The sequence below is a fragment of the Cibotium barometz genome, chromosome 2, assembly GCF_041138505.1.
Source record: "Cibotium barometz isolate CiBa-2024 chromosome 2, ASM4113850v1, whole genome shotgun sequence".
Classification (NCBI taxonomy): Eukaryota; Viridiplantae; Streptophyta; class Polypodiopsida; order Cyatheales; family Cibotiaceae; genus Cibotium; species Cibotium barometz.
The window spans coordinates 18575062-18591557 of NC_141047.1; the positions used below are offsets into that span (position 1 = coordinate 18575062).

The 16496-nt window shown below is 48.6% G+C and overlaps 1 protein-coding gene across 1 annotated transcript in view; it reads left to right on the plus strand.

Moving 5' to 3' along the window:
- LOC147640754 (protein phosphatase 2C and cyclic nucleotide-binding/kinase domain-containing protein) overlaps positions 1 to 16176 on the plus strand; it is a 51388-nt gene extending 35212 nt beyond the window's left edge. Inside the window, exons 2-15 of the mRNA XM_086814770.1 lie at positions 6571 to 6702; positions 6809 to 7024; positions 7132 to 7257; positions 7342 to 7404; positions 7496 to 7584; positions 8021 to 8252; positions 8349 to 8605; positions 8803 to 8890; positions 9010 to 9079; positions 9190 to 9467; positions 11622 to 11687; positions 11835 to 11956; positions 15178 to 15334; positions 15431 to 16176. Of these exons, the coding sequence (XP_086670896.1) occupies positions 6571 to 6702; positions 6809 to 7024; positions 7132 to 7257; positions 7342 to 7404; positions 7496 to 7584; positions 8021 to 8252; positions 8349 to 8605; positions 8803 to 8890; positions 9010 to 9079; positions 9190 to 9467; positions 11622 to 11687; positions 11835 to 11956; positions 15178 to 15334; positions 15431 to 15685 (2151 nt within the window). The 3' untranslated portion in view covers positions 15686 to 16176. The remainder of the gene's footprint in view (positions 1 to 6570; positions 6703 to 6808; positions 7025 to 7131; positions 7258 to 7341; positions 7405 to 7495; positions 7585 to 8020; positions 8253 to 8348; positions 8606 to 8802; positions 8891 to 9009; positions 9080 to 9189; positions 9468 to 11621; positions 11688 to 11834; positions 11957 to 15177; positions 15335 to 15430) is intronic.
- Positions 16177 to 16496: the final 320 nt, after the last annotated feature.

Below are 16496 nucleotides of genomic sequence, written 5' to 3' on the forward strand. Positions count from 1 at the left end.
TATCCCAGAGTAGGCCTTGACAAAGTCGCCCAAGCAGCGGCTCCCCACGTATACATGCCCTCTGGAGAGAGGGGGGCCAAAATGCGCAGAATCCTCAGCCAAATCTCTTGTGCCTGTGGACAATCCCATAGGCAATGTCGCTGTGTCTCCAATGGGTGGCCGCATCTGACGCAGGCCGACGGAAGACCACTGTAGACAAGCCAGGTGCCAACTGCAGAGCCCCTGTGGGCAACTAGCCACTGGAAAGTCGAGATCCTGCGTGCCTGTCGGCTAGCCTAGAGCCTGGTCCAAAAATCCTTCAGGAACTCCTGTGAGAGTCCCTGTAGCCGCCAATGCTCCAATGCAGCTAGAGAGACCATCCTCCTCGCAGTCAAAATATGCCTCCCCAGCCGAACAATGTACTGGAAAAAGGTGATCTCTGTGGCCTCGGGGGACGCATAAGGATTAGGCCACTCGTACTCGCCAGGGTCCCACTGGAGCCGGGCCAAGGGGCGCACAGCATATGCCCATATGCGCCAATCAGAGTCCACATCTGTAGGGTCTGGATCAATATGCCACTTCCGAGAAGCAGCGGCCACTACCCGTATCCTCTGAAAGATGCACTTTGCAACCAAAGGCGACTCCGCCTCCACTCTCTGAAGTCTGCCCTCATCCTGCATCTCATAGTAGAGGCATCTACCATCCTCAGTGCAAGCTCTGACAGCAATCAGGATCTCCAACTGTGTAAAGGCTCCCATCCACCGTGGGGCCACTGGCTCAAGAGACGTGAACCACTCCTCAGTGAGTGCCTCCTGAATGTCATCCCTCATAATCAGCCCCCCTCTGAAGTGACTCAGCCTCTCCGCCTGGATCTCCTCTGGGAGGCTGCAAAAGGCCCGCCAATCTCCAAATTTGCGTGCTGGGCCTGCCGCCAATGGTCGCCAGGCTAGACGAGGCCGAGAACCCAGCATATGAGCATGCTCTGTGCGTATCGCGGGGCTCCAGATGAGCGGCTGTCTGGTCCGCTCCTCATCACAAGTGGGAGGTCCTTGAGAAAGCCCCGGTCTCAGCAGCTCCCAGATGCTCAAGGCAAATCTATCCTCCCATCCTCTACTGAGGCCTGTCCTCCTCATCTCTATGAAGATCCATTGTATCTCTGGTGCCCAAGTGCCCCCTGTTGGGGGAGCTCTAGCCTACAACAGCAGCCGTTGAAAAAGAAGCTCCTTCCAAGGCTCAGCGCCTGGAAGCAGCCCCCGAACAATAAGCTTCCCCAACAAGGCTCTACTCTGATCAGCTGGATCTATAATGCCCAAGCCCCCGTGGGCAAGGCGAAGAGTGATAACTGCCCAAGCAACCTTAGCTCGGGCCGGCTGACCATCCCGCCTAGACCTCTGTACCTGGCTGATGCAAGAGCTCGAGAAGATCCAGCAAGACATGATGTACCACATAGTCGCTAAAAGCACCTGATTTGTCACCACCACCCTCCCAGCCAAGGATAGCCGAGTTGTACTCCAATATAAAAGCTTCCTCCGAATGCTCAGAAGAAGCGGGGCGATCTGCTGCTCAGGTGACAAATCAAGTCCAATCTGGCATCCCAGATACCGCACTGCTGGAGGAATCCATCTAAAACCCGGTTTTGGGCTCCATTACGGAGCGGGAGCGCTACTGATCCAAAAAGCCACTGTCTTGCACCAATTGATCAATGCTCGCGAGCCACACCAAAAACCTGTAGCGACTGCTCTGCCCTCTGCAGATTGGCCTCCTGGCCATGCAAAAACAATCCCGTGTCATCAGCAAACTCAGAATCGAGCAGGTCCTCACCTGGGATTGGAAGCTGGAGTCCTCTCAAACCAACCTCCTCTGCTATCAGATACATGCTCATAGCCTCTGCAAAGAAGAGAAAAAGGAACGGGGCGAGAGGGCATCCCTGACGGATTGATCTGGTCAACTCAAAACTTGGCCCCCGTCCTCCTGCCATCAACACTTGGCTACGAGCTGTGGAGTATAGAGCCGCCACTCCTCGAATCCAGTCTGGCTCAAAACCCAGGCGAAGCATAGTGCCCTCTAGGAAGCCCCAATCGACTCTATCGTATGCCTTCTCAAAATCGAGAAGCATCACAACCAAGTCCTCACCGAGAAATCTACCTCGGGTCGTCGCCTCCCAAAAGGTGAAAATGTTGTCAAGGATACTGCGCTCCTTGACGAATCTTGTCTGGGTAGCATGAATCAACTCCCCAATGAAGGGCTGGATCCTCAAACTCAAGGCCTTCGCTAGGACCTTGTAGACAGTATTGAGGATCGTAATAGGCCTCCAATGCCGAATATCATCTGACACTCCCTCCCCCTTGGGGATAAGAAAGATCAAGCCCTCTGAAAAGCTCTGTGGCATCACCCCAGTGTCCAAAACATACTGAAACCCCCTGCGGAGGCCTGGCTCCAAAAGGTCCCAATAGCGCATAAAGAAGGCAGGTGTCAATCCGTCCTCCCCAGGGCAACTATGACGCAGAAGGACCCTCAAAGCCTCAGCAAGCTCATCCTCTGAAAGGGGCTCACCCAAAACTGTGCGCATACTATCTGTGACCCTCCTCTGCACATGGGCCCACACAATCTGTCTGCAAGCATCACGTGGCTCTGTGGTTGGCTCCGCTGAAAGCAGGTCTCTATAGAACTCAGTGGCAATGGCTCTAATCTCCCCGGGCTCAGTGGCCAACGATCCGTCCTGCCTCGTGAGCTGGCGTACTCTTGCTCGAGCATGGCGGGGTCCGGTGATCTCAAAAAACTCCCCAGTCACTCTATCACCAAGCTGCGTCCACTGAGAGGCCTGGCGATGATAGTAGAACTCATGTCTCTGCTCCTTTGCCTCTCGAACCTCCTGGCGTGCCTGGCTCAGCTGGGACGCCACCCACTCACATGTAGGCAATGTTGAAGCCTCCCCCAAAACACCAATGTGCGGCCTCGGACAATGCATCTGTAACAAGGGTCCAGAACTCTGCTCTGGCACTAGCATAGTTGGGCGCATAGACATTGAGCACACCAAAGTGCTCATCGTGCATCCTCAGAATAACATACTGTGCTCTACCAGGCACAATGACCCGGCGATCCACAATGGCCTGCTGCCATACATCCGCAATGACCATACATACTCCTCCCTGCCCACCCAAGGGGCCAAAGCCTACAGACCAAAATGTGTCCCATCTACCAGGCATCACCGACCCATATCTCCGAATCCTGCTCTCACTCAAATGGTGCTCCTGCATCATCAGAATATCAATACTGCCCCCAATCAGGCATCTCTGAAGCTCCTGCCTCAAGCAACCACGATACCGTACATAGTGTGCGCCGCCAAGGCCCTGTACATTCCATGAGATGATCCTCATGGATGACCTGCTGAGGTGGAGGCTGTCTCAGCCATACGGCGGGCCTTCGCAAGCGGCTTGGATGGAGAGTAATCCCCATCCGAGCGGCTACGAATCTGCCCACCAGGTGTGCTGCAAGAGTCTCGGACCAGGCGCCAGTGGCTGTGTCCCATAGCGACTGCCTCCCTCTCGGAGAGAGAAACCTTATGTATGCATACATAGCCAGGGTCTCGTGCTAGGTCTGCCACTATGCGAACCACCAAATGTCGAATCCCGGAGGCATCCGCACTCCTGGTATCAAAGAAATGTGCCAACTCCCAGAGTCGGCCTATCACATCTGTCATCTCCAAATCGCTCACATGGTGAGAAAACTCAACTGCCTGAGTCTTCAACATACTAAGAGCGAGATCCAGAGTCCACTCCCGGTCGCTAGTGCCGCAAAGAGGGAAGGAGAAGGCCACCGCTGAATCAAGTGCCTCCTCCCCTCAGGCCGGAGAGTGGGGAACGAAAGGGGGGGTGGGAAAAGCGCGCAAGGGGGGGGAGCGGGGAACGAAAGGCAGAGGCGGAGAAGGGGGGGGAGCGGTTAACGAAAAGGGGGGGTAGGGAAAGCGCGCAAGGGGGGAGAGGGGCGGGACGCGGAGGAAGGGGGGGCGCGAATGAGACTGGGGCAGGCAGGCAGGGGGCGACGGGCGAGAAAAGGGAGGGCGGAGGGCGCGAGACACACATGGGGCGCCGAGGGGGGGTGCGAGCAGGCGGGGAGAGGGGCTAAGTCACGAGGGCAGGGAGGGGGGGTGCGAGCAGGCGGCAGCTTGAGCAGGGTGAGGGGGTGAAGGCTTCAGCTGCCATCCTTCTCCTTGGACTACTAACTCTGTACATCGATTGCCTGACTTCTGACACTTTGACTGAAATACCGTGTCACTCTTTTGATTCCACTCCAAGTGTGGTTTGAGAGCTGTGCATCTGTTCCACTTTGTCCCCATGCGTGCAATCCCTTTTCCCTTAACACATCTATGGTCTCCTGTTGAGAATGATCATGCGTGATGCTCCACCTTTGGAATTGATTTGAGAGCCGATGGTATGCTCCTTTCAGCACACAACTCCCAGGGAATGCTTTCCTCTGGCTTTGTCTGCTGCCGACCACCTCATAAATGCTACCCTGGCTGCATTCTTCCATGGATCTGTGCACCTTCCTTGGGATAGCTTAGTGCTTAGATGGTTGAGCCTCAATGCTCTGATACCAATGTTGCATGTGGAAGCCTTGTTGTACTTGATCCAGCCCTGAGCCTTCTGATTAGAAACATTGATGATGCTTAATGCAATGAATAAACAGAGAGAAGAGAGAGATGAGCTGTGTATTCAGTATATGACTATGATACAAAAAGGTGTCTTTATCTGTACAACTGTTGTGGCCTTTGGCCTTCCCAAAGGATTGAATTCTTGACCAAAAGACTGTCTAATGAGTCATGACTGACTATGACTTGCCCCCAATTGGAGATCAGATGATGATGACCAAGTTTGGGCGTAGCCTTTTTTAGGGCTCCATATTCAGTAGCTGTCCGGCAAACCTCCTGTCGGCCAGTTCTTCTTGTCCACAACTCATATAAAAATGCTAATTAATCCTGAATATGTTGATCAGCCAGCCCTGATGATGCCCACCTTTGAGTACCTGCTGTTGGCCAGCTTCGTGATACTTAGAAGAGCAAAGTGATGGCCAAAGTACTTGTGTGTGTGGGCTGGTTATAGGCTGAGCCATGTTGATGCTTGTGGACCAGCTTCTTCGTTCCTGCCGGAGCCTGCCAATGCCCTAAATCTACCATGAATCTGCTTCCTAATCAGGGATTAACTAGGAGACTAGCCATGTCTATGTGTGTGCACGTGATAGGTAGGCTAGTAAACCAACCACCTATGACAGACGGGAGCAACCACAAATAGAAGACAAAATTGTAGCACTCTCTTTTATGAAAGCCGAAGCTCTGATACTAGTGTGATATGTGACTTATGTGGAGGTATTCTTTCAATGGAATAGAGAAGAGATTCCTTAAGTGCTTGTTGAATTTGCAGGAATGATAAAGGAGAGAGAGAGATAGCACTACGACATACTCGATTGGGTCCCAACACTTGTTACGAGGTGTATTTGCTTATGTATTGCAAGATGTAAATGAAGTACAAGATTGACTTACTAGCTGTCCACTAAACAGTGGATAGAGACACCTTGGGGATTGTTCTGGGCTGAATGGAACCTCTATTTTGGGCTGATTCGGGGGACCTTTAGGCCTGCATTTTCTCTTTGTATATACCCTGTTGCTGCAGCTAGCTGGCCGGTCTACATGCTGCATTTTCTTGCTGCTGTAGGCTGCCTATATGCTGTGCATTTTTCAGAGATGGCCTTCTTGATGACCAGCATTTTAGGGTTACAGGCTGGATGGACAGGCTTCTATGTTCTTCTTCAGCAGATGATAAAGATATGGTTGATCTCTATGCTCCCTTTATCAAAGCTATTCAAGGGTCAATCACCTCGTCATGCTTGGGCTGATCCTTGAGCTCACAGGTTGCAACATGATTTATGCTCTTGGCTGGCTGCTCTTATGCAGGCATCAAGAGCTAGGGTTGCTCTCAAAAGATGCGCCCTTAAAGCCTCTTTACATATGCGCCCTCCATTAGCCCATTAATTGGTCCACCTTTGGCTTTTGACCATGTAAATGGCTGCCTTTTGACACTTTGACACTTGGACAAGGACTTGGCACACACTTGGGCTTTCCTAGGCACGTGACCAAATAGTCCAATAAGTGCCTGGTTGGCCAGTACAACATTATACAACTTGCAGAGAGGGTTATATAGACATGTGCCACAGGCATTGGCGACTTGTCCCTTGGACTAAGGCTCACAACATGCTCTTGGCTGATCAGAAAAGGTGACTGACTGTCCTAGAAGCTGCAGACTGTCCATGGGGCACCCTAGGGCAATGGTGCACGTGACAGCTTGTTTGGTGAACAAAGGTTTTAAAGGGGATGAAGATTTTATTTGACAATCGAGTGTTGTTGATCTATTGTTTATAGCTGGATCTTTGTGGATTATTGGTTTATTGTTTATGGTTACAATCAATTGTTGAATTAGTGTTTATGGTTGGATCTCTGTGGGCTAGGTGGCTAAACACATACATCACTTTTGGTCCATTGTTTATGGTTGCAATCAAGTGTTGATCTATTGTTTATGTTTGGGTCTTGCCGTGGGCTAGGTGGCTGAACACACAGATCCATGTAATGCATGTGCGGCAGTTGTTGCAGAGTCCTACCGCCTTTGGTTGCATTACGAAACCCGGACCGATGACATAACGATTATAGTTGTCCGCATTAACGGACTATTTGATGTAAGCAAGAGTTGACAGTTGGTAATTCATGGCTTGCACGAAGGACCACTTGGTAACTCAAAAATTTGTTGTGTAATAATTCAAATACATGCTCTGATCTTACCAGGAAACAGAAGGAAGTGCTGATGTGAAGCCATTTAGGCAGACGCCGGAATTTGTGAACAATGAATTCTCACCACCACCCAATGGTCAGAGGCACTTGGAAACTCGTCCCGTTCGCCATGAAATATCTGGTGCTCGGCTTAGAGCAATAGAGTCATCGCTCCATGGGGGCATGCGAGAGCCTGCTCTGGAAATGCATCCAAAGTCTGAAGAGGATGTGGTGGGTATATTTTAGCTCCAGTTTAAGTTCGCAAAGATACGTTTTGCTGTCCTCATATTATTTCATATTGATGCCTATAATGAATGGAAGACTATTAAGTTTTGCAGGCCCGAATAGAGAGAGCACTGCAAGGAAACTTTTTATTCAACGGATTGACAGAGAAACAACGCCGTATATTGTATGATTGTATGGAGAAAATAGAAGTTCAAGCAGGGGATGTGATCATAAGACAAGTGGGTATTCTTGTTGGAGCTTCAAGACTTGTAATTTTGAGTATTGCGCTGTATCTTGCTAACATTCTGAAGTGGTCATATTAGGGTGCAGAAGACAATTGCTTCTACATCGTGGCATCTGGGGAATTTGAAGTTTTAGTGTCTCAGGTACGAACACTAATTGTTAAGGATTGCTTTTGCTTTATGGAAGCTTTTTGGGCCTTGGAATGATCAACTTATGTGATTTTGCCAACTTCAGGCTGGGGATGCAGAAGGCCAGGATTTGGGCACAGTTGTGAACCATTACAGTGCTGATACCTTCTCATGCTTTGGGGAATTGGCTTTGATGTAAGTAACATGCTTGGAACTTGAAACATTTTGCTATAGGCATTTTAGAATCCTCTGGAACCAGTCTCCTGCTGGTAGTGTAGTGGTGAGAGGTTCGGAATCCAAGGGGAGGTCCTAAATCTCTCCAAAAAAGGTATCCTCTGGAATCGTTTTGTGATTTCATGGCTGGGTCCACCATCTCCTCACATACACCTTGCAGGGAGGTTTGATTGAAGTCTGTCTTAGCCCTTGCCATGGGCAGCTGTGCAAAAAGTACCAAGGTAATTTACAGTGCAAATGCAACAACTACCCAATTGTGCAGCTGTTGCTGGGGTCTAATCAGATATGAATATGGGTTTGGAGGCTGCTCACAGAACATTTATTTCAAAGAAGAGTTTTTTTAATTGTCTTTTCAGCTTGTAATTGTGCTTCATGCCATCTTGTATTGCTTGAGCAGGTACAGCAAGCCTCGCCAGTCTTCTGTTCGAACTGTAAGAGATGGCAGTTTGTGGTCTCTGAAACGGGAGGTTTTCCGAAGTGTTCTCTCAATGAAGTACAGTCATGAATCCATCTTGAAGACGCTGAGGACAGTTGAGATTCTTTCACACTTGACCCTTCCTCAGCTCCATCGGCTGTCTGAATCTGTGACAGAAGTTTCTTATAAGAAGGGAGAGACTCTTGTAAACAAGGTGTGCATGGTGTATGAATGACCAATCATCATAAAATCTGTCTCCTGCTTTGGTGTCACAAATTTGTTGTGACCTCTTCTCTTATGACTGCATCAGGGTGATGAGCTCTCCTCTCTGTATGTGGTTCATCAAGGAGAAGTTCAGCTGACCTACGACAGAGACGAAGTGTTGCAACAGGGGAAAATGAAAGTAGTCAAGGCAGGGAGTTGTTTTGGAGAGTGGGTGCTGATGGGTGAAGCATCTTGTCAAGTAACAGCTGTTGCCCTTGCCGATGTTGAATGCTGGGTCATCACCAAAGCAAAGTTTGAGGCTGTTGTGGGTAGCCTGCAGGAAATCATTCAGGATGATCTGAAGTGAGCTTCTTCTTGTCATTTTCCTGCATGTTATAAAGCTCTTCTGTAGTCCAAAGAGCTGTTACTTGCCATTTTTCCCACTTTTCCTTGGTTTGAAGCAGCATGATAAGTGCCTATAAAGCACTTATCTTTTTTCTTTGATTGTCCTTTACCTACATGTTATTGTGTGCATGGCAATGTTGAATTGTGTGCAAAAGGATACGAGACCGGATAAGCAGTTTGAGAAAGAAGCATGCTCCTCAGATAGACCTTGATGACTTTGTTCATGTGAAGATTTCAGATCTGGTGAGCTCCATAACTTAAAACAGGACAATCAGGCTCTTAAAGCATAACAATGAGATTGTAGAGGTAATTAGAGTCCTTAGTTTTGTGATCACACTCTCTCCTTGTTTTTCATATAACAGGAATGGCAGAATACAGTCTACTCAACAGATTGCTGTGAAGTTGGACTGGTTCTCAGGAAAGGATCAACAAGTAGGAACTCATCCAAAATCCTTACCTGTCGCTTTTCTACCATTTCCCCATATGTTTGGACCTCCTTGTTTTTTTGGGATCATAGCTTGCTCTAGTGTTGGCATCTGCAGATACTGTCGTCAGCATGAAAAGGTATTCAAAAAGGAAGCTGAAGATTTTGGGTCGTGAGGCACAAGTTCTCCAAGAAAAGGCTCTTATCCGGCAGTTGCGTCCATCGCTCTTTGTACCACAAGTTATTTCAACTTGTGCTGATACAGAGCACGCTGCCATAGTTCTGAATACCTGTCTAGCAGGTCCATTGTCCCTGGTGTTGTGTGCCCCTTTGGATGAAAGTTCTGCTCGGTTTATAGCAGCTTCGGCAGTGCTTGCCCTTGATCTTTTGCACAAGGTAACTCATGCTCTGCTTTTCTCACATATGAGCTATTTATTGTTAAACGTGAATTGAGATTGCATGTGAATTGCAAGGCTTGGAAAGCCATTCTATATTGATACAAATGCTTGTATGTTATGGTGAATAAACTTGGAGTTTTTGCAGGTTCAATGGCTCATTGTCTGTGTGTGGATTCAAGTATGTGGATGATTTGCATGACTTTTCTACATTGTAAAGTTTGTACTTGATTTGGTCTTGTGGAAACTTTAATCTTTTAAAACATGCCAAATGAGCAGCTTAATTGGTTCTGAGTGAACGAGAGCTGGAGTTCCTCTGACAATTTCCCTGTATATACTACATACCCCACACCACCCCCCCCCCCCCCCCCCAAACCACTACCACAACCTTCTGCTCTGCCTGTGAGTGTGCGAGTGTGCCTCTCAGCCCCACCAGGTGCTGGTCCAGAGTAGTTTCTGCCGAGCTAGGGCAATCAGCTCATAGCCTGCCAGTGCACTTCCCGTGTTCTGCCCGTAGCTCCTGCCTGCTGCATGTAACCACTAGCCCTGTGCCTTTGCCCTAAGCCCTCTTGTGCAGATTGTTGGCACTTGCCTGACCTCTGCCCCCCTCCTGCCCTCTCCTGCCTCTCTTCTGCTTCCTGCCCTTTTTCCCCTTTCTTTTCCTCTTCAGTTTTTTCTTTTTTGTTCTTCCCAGCCCCTTTGGCTTCTGATTATGTTTTCTTGCCGGTTGTGCTTGCATTCGGGCTTTTGTGGACCCTTGGTCCTTTTCAAAGGAGGACTCCATCCATGGAAGCTGCTGTGAAATCCTCGATTCCCTTTTGGTCTCCAGCTCTTATCGATATCCATTCCTACACTGGAGGCTGTTACCCTTATCTGCAGAACTTGAGATAAAGCCAACCGGCAACTCCATGGCTATGTGCAAACTGTGCTTCTTGTCGAGCAGGGCTGTATCATGGATATTCAGTTTCTATGGCTTGGAATTTGACACAGCATCTCTTGTAGACAGTGTACTTCAATGGAGCCGCAACACACTTGGAGTGCTGCTGCGTTTTTTTCTCAATGGAAGTACCATTTTTTTTTGTATGGCACTGGCCCTCTCCACTGAGGTCCATTTCCCTGTAACTGCATGCTTCCTGTGCCCTGCCCACTGCCGTGGAGACTGGTCTCCACAGCAGGGCTTTTGCGTTGCTCAGGTTGATTATTTTGTCCTTGCAGAATCTTCCTCAGCAGCCTTCCCTGTCACGACCGGATGGGTCTACTTTCCGCCCAGTGGGTTGGGTTTCTCAGACTCCCAGGATAGTCCTGGGTTTGCTACCAGATGGGGCACTTGGCAAAGCAAATGTCCTTAAGCGCCAGAGCACTGGTGGCCACTCTCAATTTTCTCATGGCCATGCTGTTCCTCCTTCACCCCTTGGATCCCTCAATTTTCCCATGGCCATACTTCATACTCCACCTCCTTCACCCCTTGGATGCCTGCTGGAACAGGGAGAACATCAAACACCCCCCCCTCCCGCCCCTCCAACAAAAAAAGAAAAACCCCTATCCCCCCAAAAAAAAACTGCCATATCACCCAGCAAAGCCAGGAAAGCACTCTTGGTGGAGGGGAGGCACATATTTCTGGCTGGTCTACGCGGCAAGAGATGCGTGTGATTGAGGCCCATGGTGTGACTCTGATGCAAACTGATGGGCCAGTGAACCGTTACAACTTTTATTACAAGATCCACCCTTAGAAGATGCAACGGGTCGTTTGACTGTGCCACCCCAGGAAAAGGGGACTCGCCGGCTGTGGTGATGGTTCCCAATCCAGGTGTTGTCACAACCCAACATTCTGGCACTGCTCTACATTTGTGTATGGTGGGATCGCATTGCGAGGCCTGATAGTGAGTGGGATGCCCACACAAAAGTCCTCACAATGAAAGCTAAGGTCATCTAAGTCTGGGCAACATGTGGATTATAGATATGATCCAGAACTCCTGGTTCGGAGCTGGTTGGAGCTTCATTGGCTACATTCCTCAGGAGGACGGTCCCCACAATTGCATGGAGGGTCCATCAGTTGTGAGAGATCGGGCTACCCTATTTGTTAGGCAAGACTACTAATTTTTTTGAGAGTATGTGTAAACACATTCTCATTTTTGAGTTCCTTTGTAATATGTAGGATGGAGTTGTGTACCGAGGAATATCCCCTGATATATTGATGCTTGATGATAAGGGCCGACTCCAAGTAAGTGGCAGTGCTAAGCTATCGAAGTCTAAGGTTTTCGTTCCAATGTTGGGCTATTAATTGGTTCTATTGAAAGAAATTTGCAAAAGACATGCTTTGTAAGCTAATCGTACCATGTCTTGGCTCTCAAATTGGTTGGTTTTGCAGCTAGTTGATTTTCGCTTTGCAAAGAAGCTCTGTAATGAACGGACTTTCACAATATGTGGAATGGCTGACTTTTTGGCTCCAGAAATTATCAAGGGCCAAGGCCATGGATTTGCTGCTGATTGGTATGTTTCGGGAACATTCTTTCATCTGGCATTCCTTTCAGTGTGCACATATTTATGCTTCTTTTTTTAATGATATTGCGAGAGGTTCAAGGATAGTGCAGTAGGATTCACAGGGAGGCATCTCATGAAGATACATGCTTTTCTATCTCTGACAACCCTAGGATGTAGGCTCAAGTGGTGCTGGTTTTGGACCTCCAGAAAGCCTATGACAGTGTGGACTGTGACGTTGATATTCCTCCACTCACAGCGAGGTTCTTATTCAGGGCACCAGGGCAAAGCGCTTTCACATCTCCAGATCAGTGCGCCAGGGCTGCCCCTTGGCCCCCTTTCTCTTCTTGACTGTGGCGGAGGCTAGAGCAACTTTCTTGGTGCACAGGATACAGGTCTCCGTGGCCTGTGGTTGCCTATCAGGACCTTGAGGAGCTATTGGATTCAGAGTTCGCGGATAACACGGCGGCTTTCCTCTCCGGTGATAAGGGGAACCTGTGACAGTTTGCAGCAGCCATTGAGGTTTTCTGTATCACCTCATGAGCGAAGATCAACTGGTGCAAACGTGGCGTTTGGGTGGGTTCCTCCCCCACGCCGACTTGGTGTTCAGTTAAGGGTTTTCAGTAGATTCTACGTGGCACCCCGTCCGATATCTTCGGTGTCAGAAGGGCATAGACATCTTCCCAGAGCAGCAGATTGCCCCCTTCTTTTGAGCTTTTATATTGGATCTTTCTGCAACTCTCTTTGGCTGGGTGAGCGGTTGTAGCCAACTAGGTTCTCTTGGCTACCATGTGGTACATCACTTTTTGTTGGGTGTTCTCATGTTTTTTGCATAGGCCAGGTCCAACGGCCCATCAGGAACTTACTTTGGTTAGGGGGCGATGGCAGGGCCACCTGCACCAAAGTTGCATGGAGAGTTATCATTCAACCCCTCCACAAAGGGGGCTTGAGGATCATTGATTCGATGGTGCAGAGTAGGGTCCTTTTGGACAAGCTGGTGGCAGTCTCCTTCCGGGCAGAGAGCCATGGAAGGACCTAGCAGTCTCCTTCCGGGTCCCCCTTCCGAGGAGAATTGCAGAGCTCCAAAGCGACAGGTCTGGATCCTCAGCTTCCACTACCACAGATGGCATATTGACCCTTCTTCAAACATAGTTGCAGGTGATCATTTGTGGCGCCTGTGGCTCTGGGAGAACCGGTCCCTGTCTTTTTTACAGTGGGACCCTGGCAAGTGGTTCAGAGAGACCCCACTTTCCCACTTGAGCACCTTGGTTTTTCCTTCTTTGAGTACTCAGTCAAGCTAGGCAGGCAGATTGAGTGGATTGGGATTGAGGGTACACCAGCCGCAGCACGGCACTAGAGCTCTCATGGTATTCTCCCTCGTTTCCTACCCAACTTTTGGAGATGGCCAACCAGGTTCTCTTGGCTACCACATCACTTCTCGCTGGGCGTTCTTGCGTTCTTGCATATGCCATGTCCAGCGGCTTATCAGGAACTTACTTTGGTCAGGGGACGATGGCAGGGCCGCCTGCACCAAGTTGTGTGGAGAGTTATCATTCAACCCTCCACAAAGGCCCCACAAAGGGGCTTGGGGATCATTGATTCGATGGTGCAGAGTAGGGTCCTCTTGGACAAGCTGATGGCGGTCTCCTTCCGGGCTGAGAGCCGTGGAAGGACCTAGCCATGTCCACCTCTAGTGTCCGGGTCCCCTTTCCGAGGAAGATTGCAGTGCTCCGCAGTGACAGGTCTGGATCCTCAGCTTCCACTACCACAGATGGCATATTGATCCTTTTCCAAATATAGTTGCAGTTGACTATTCATGGCGCCTATGGCTCTGTGAGACCTGGCCCGTCTTTTTTGCAGTGGGACCCTGGCAAGTGGTTCAGGAGAGACCCCACTTCACCACTCGAGCACCCAGGTTTTCCCTTCTTTGAGTACTCAGTCTTTTCCCTTCTTTGAGTACTCAGTCAAACTAGACAGGTGGATTGAGTTGATTGGGATTGAGGGCACACCAGCCATGGCACGGCACTAGAGCTCTCATGGTATTCCCCCTCGCTTCCTCCCCGACTTTTGGAACCAGCTGGGGGACAATTTTCGACCTAAGAGGTCTCTTTCTTACTCTGGCAGTTTGCACATGGGGGCCTCGCAGCAGGCACTTGGCTGGCTATCGGCGGACCACTAGCCTCTTACTCCAAGTGCGGATTTCATGAGGAGTCTCAATGTCACTACCTCTGGGATTGCCCAAAGGTGCAACGGATGTCGTCTCCCTCCGAGAGTAGCACCCCCATCTTTTTTGAGCATTTTACCTCTACGGAAGGTACAGTTCCCCAATGGTGGACGTTTGGTTATAACTAATAGAAGGATCTTTTTCTGGGTAAAAAAAGCTGTCTTTTGATGGTATTGGGTCCGACTCTAGGGCCTGCAGGCCTGTCCCATAATGGCTCTTTTTGTTGTAGTAGAAAGACTTTAAAAAAAAACTTTGAATGTTTAGTGTCCCTATTTCATCTTTCTCCACCCCATCTTGAACAACTGCTTGTAATAAAGAGAATTATATTCCCATTGGAAGTGAGAATTGTTCCCAGCTGTGATGGGGTTGTGGGCGACATCAGATGCTTGCTTTTATTCCTTTCTCCACTAATGTGCTTAGGGCAAATGAACCTTGTGGAATCCTATCCTTTATTACCAATTTCACAAGTTCCCACACAGAATAATGCACAAGCTGTACTTCAACTGGACATTATGATAAAACACTTGGTGCTGAATTTTAAGGCACACCAGAAGGTTGGAACAATTTTGATTGTGGTATGCTACAATGCAATGGGATGGATGGGAGGAAGCTTTGTTAAGGTGGTGGTGATGGCAGCAGGTTGGCACGGTTGGCCGTTCCATCAGTGTAATCCTCAAGTCCTAGAGGCTGGTGGTGGGCATGTCATGCCTTGATCAGTAGTGTTCCCCTCTTTGACCTCTGTCGTCCACTTGTGGGGCAGCTCAGATGCCCGCCTATCTGGTCCGTGGGCACTACACGAGTAATAAAATTACTTGATCTGCGTCATCCACACATAGCTTGGTTGTTTACTTTGAGGCTTTACTGTTGGTATCATTATTTCTTTCTCCTTGGAGCTTTGGAAAAAGCATTAACAAACTGCATCAAGCCTGATCTCTTTAGTGCCTTCTGCTAAAAAAAGTTTACTTAAAAACTTGAAATAGTAAAACAAATGAAGGGCTGTTTTCTGCAGGTGGGCGGTGGGGGTTCTCATCTACTTCATGCTGCAAAACGATCTGCCTTTTGGTTCTTGGCGAGATAGTGAACTAGATATTTTTGCTAAAGTTGCTGGAGGGCAGTTGGTGATCCCAAATGGTTTGAGTCCTGAAGTGAGCAACCTTCTCAACAAGGTAAAAGAATGTTCATAAACTGCATGGTGTTTTGTTTCACGAGTCTTGTAAGGTTTTGCCAGTCTTATGCAAATGTATGTTGGATCTTTGTACCAGCTTCTAGTTGTTGAAGAGAGAGAAAGACTGGGATCAGATGAAAGAGGAGCAGCTTCAATCAAGCAGCACCCTTGGTTTGCTGGACTGGATTGGGATGACATGCTAGAATGCCAAATAAGTGTACCTAACGAGATTCTGTCTCGCTTAGAGCTGGCCTTGGAGTCGCAACATGCAGAGGAATCTCAACACCATTCAGAATCTGGTGTAACAAGCTTGGAAGATCTAAACACACCATTGTGGCTTGAGGATTGGTAGTAGCCAACTAATGCCTCAATTACTGCCCTGTATGAAGGATACAGGCTTGTGGTCCTGGCAAACTTCATGGCTTGCTGACTGCACATGTAAACAAACACAAAGGAGCCCCTGTGTAATTATCTTGTTGCACAGGACACAGCTTCCTGTTCCTGGTTAATATTTACAAATTTTGGCAGCAACATTCTTTACTGTTGGACACATTCAGCAAGCACACATGGAAGAGTTTTGCTTGTAAGCTATTTTTTCATTTTTGATGCGCTTAGATGGTGCATGATGTCATGTTAGAAATCAGGTTGTGTCCTCTGCTTTTTAACTCAGTGTTCCCAACCTGAAGTTAGTGACAGCTTTGGAAAATGTATATTGCTTCTTGGCACCATGGCTCTTGTTTGGTGGCATTTGTTTGCCAAAAACAAAGCCCCTAAAAGCACTTACTGCCATGCATGAAGGTATGCAAGGAAGTTAATAATGAGTATTTTGTTTTGGAGATTCAACACTTTCGTCTGTGGTATAGAAATTGGGCATGTTTTAATGGTGCTTTTTTTGGGGGGGGGGGGGGGGGGGGGGGTGTTCTGCATATCAAGCTTAGGTTGGAGAATTTGTATTTCACTTAACATTTCCCCCCCTTTTTTTTTTTCCTCCTGCAGGTGCTTTGATCTGAGAGGGTGTCTCTCATGGCATTGCTGTGACCAGGGATGAGATGGCATGGTACATGTTTCCAAGAGGCCAGTAATTGTAACAGGATCAGATTCTGAATAGTATGTGTGTGTATTTTGCACTAACAGGACTATGGTTGCCTTGTGTGGTGGCGTGG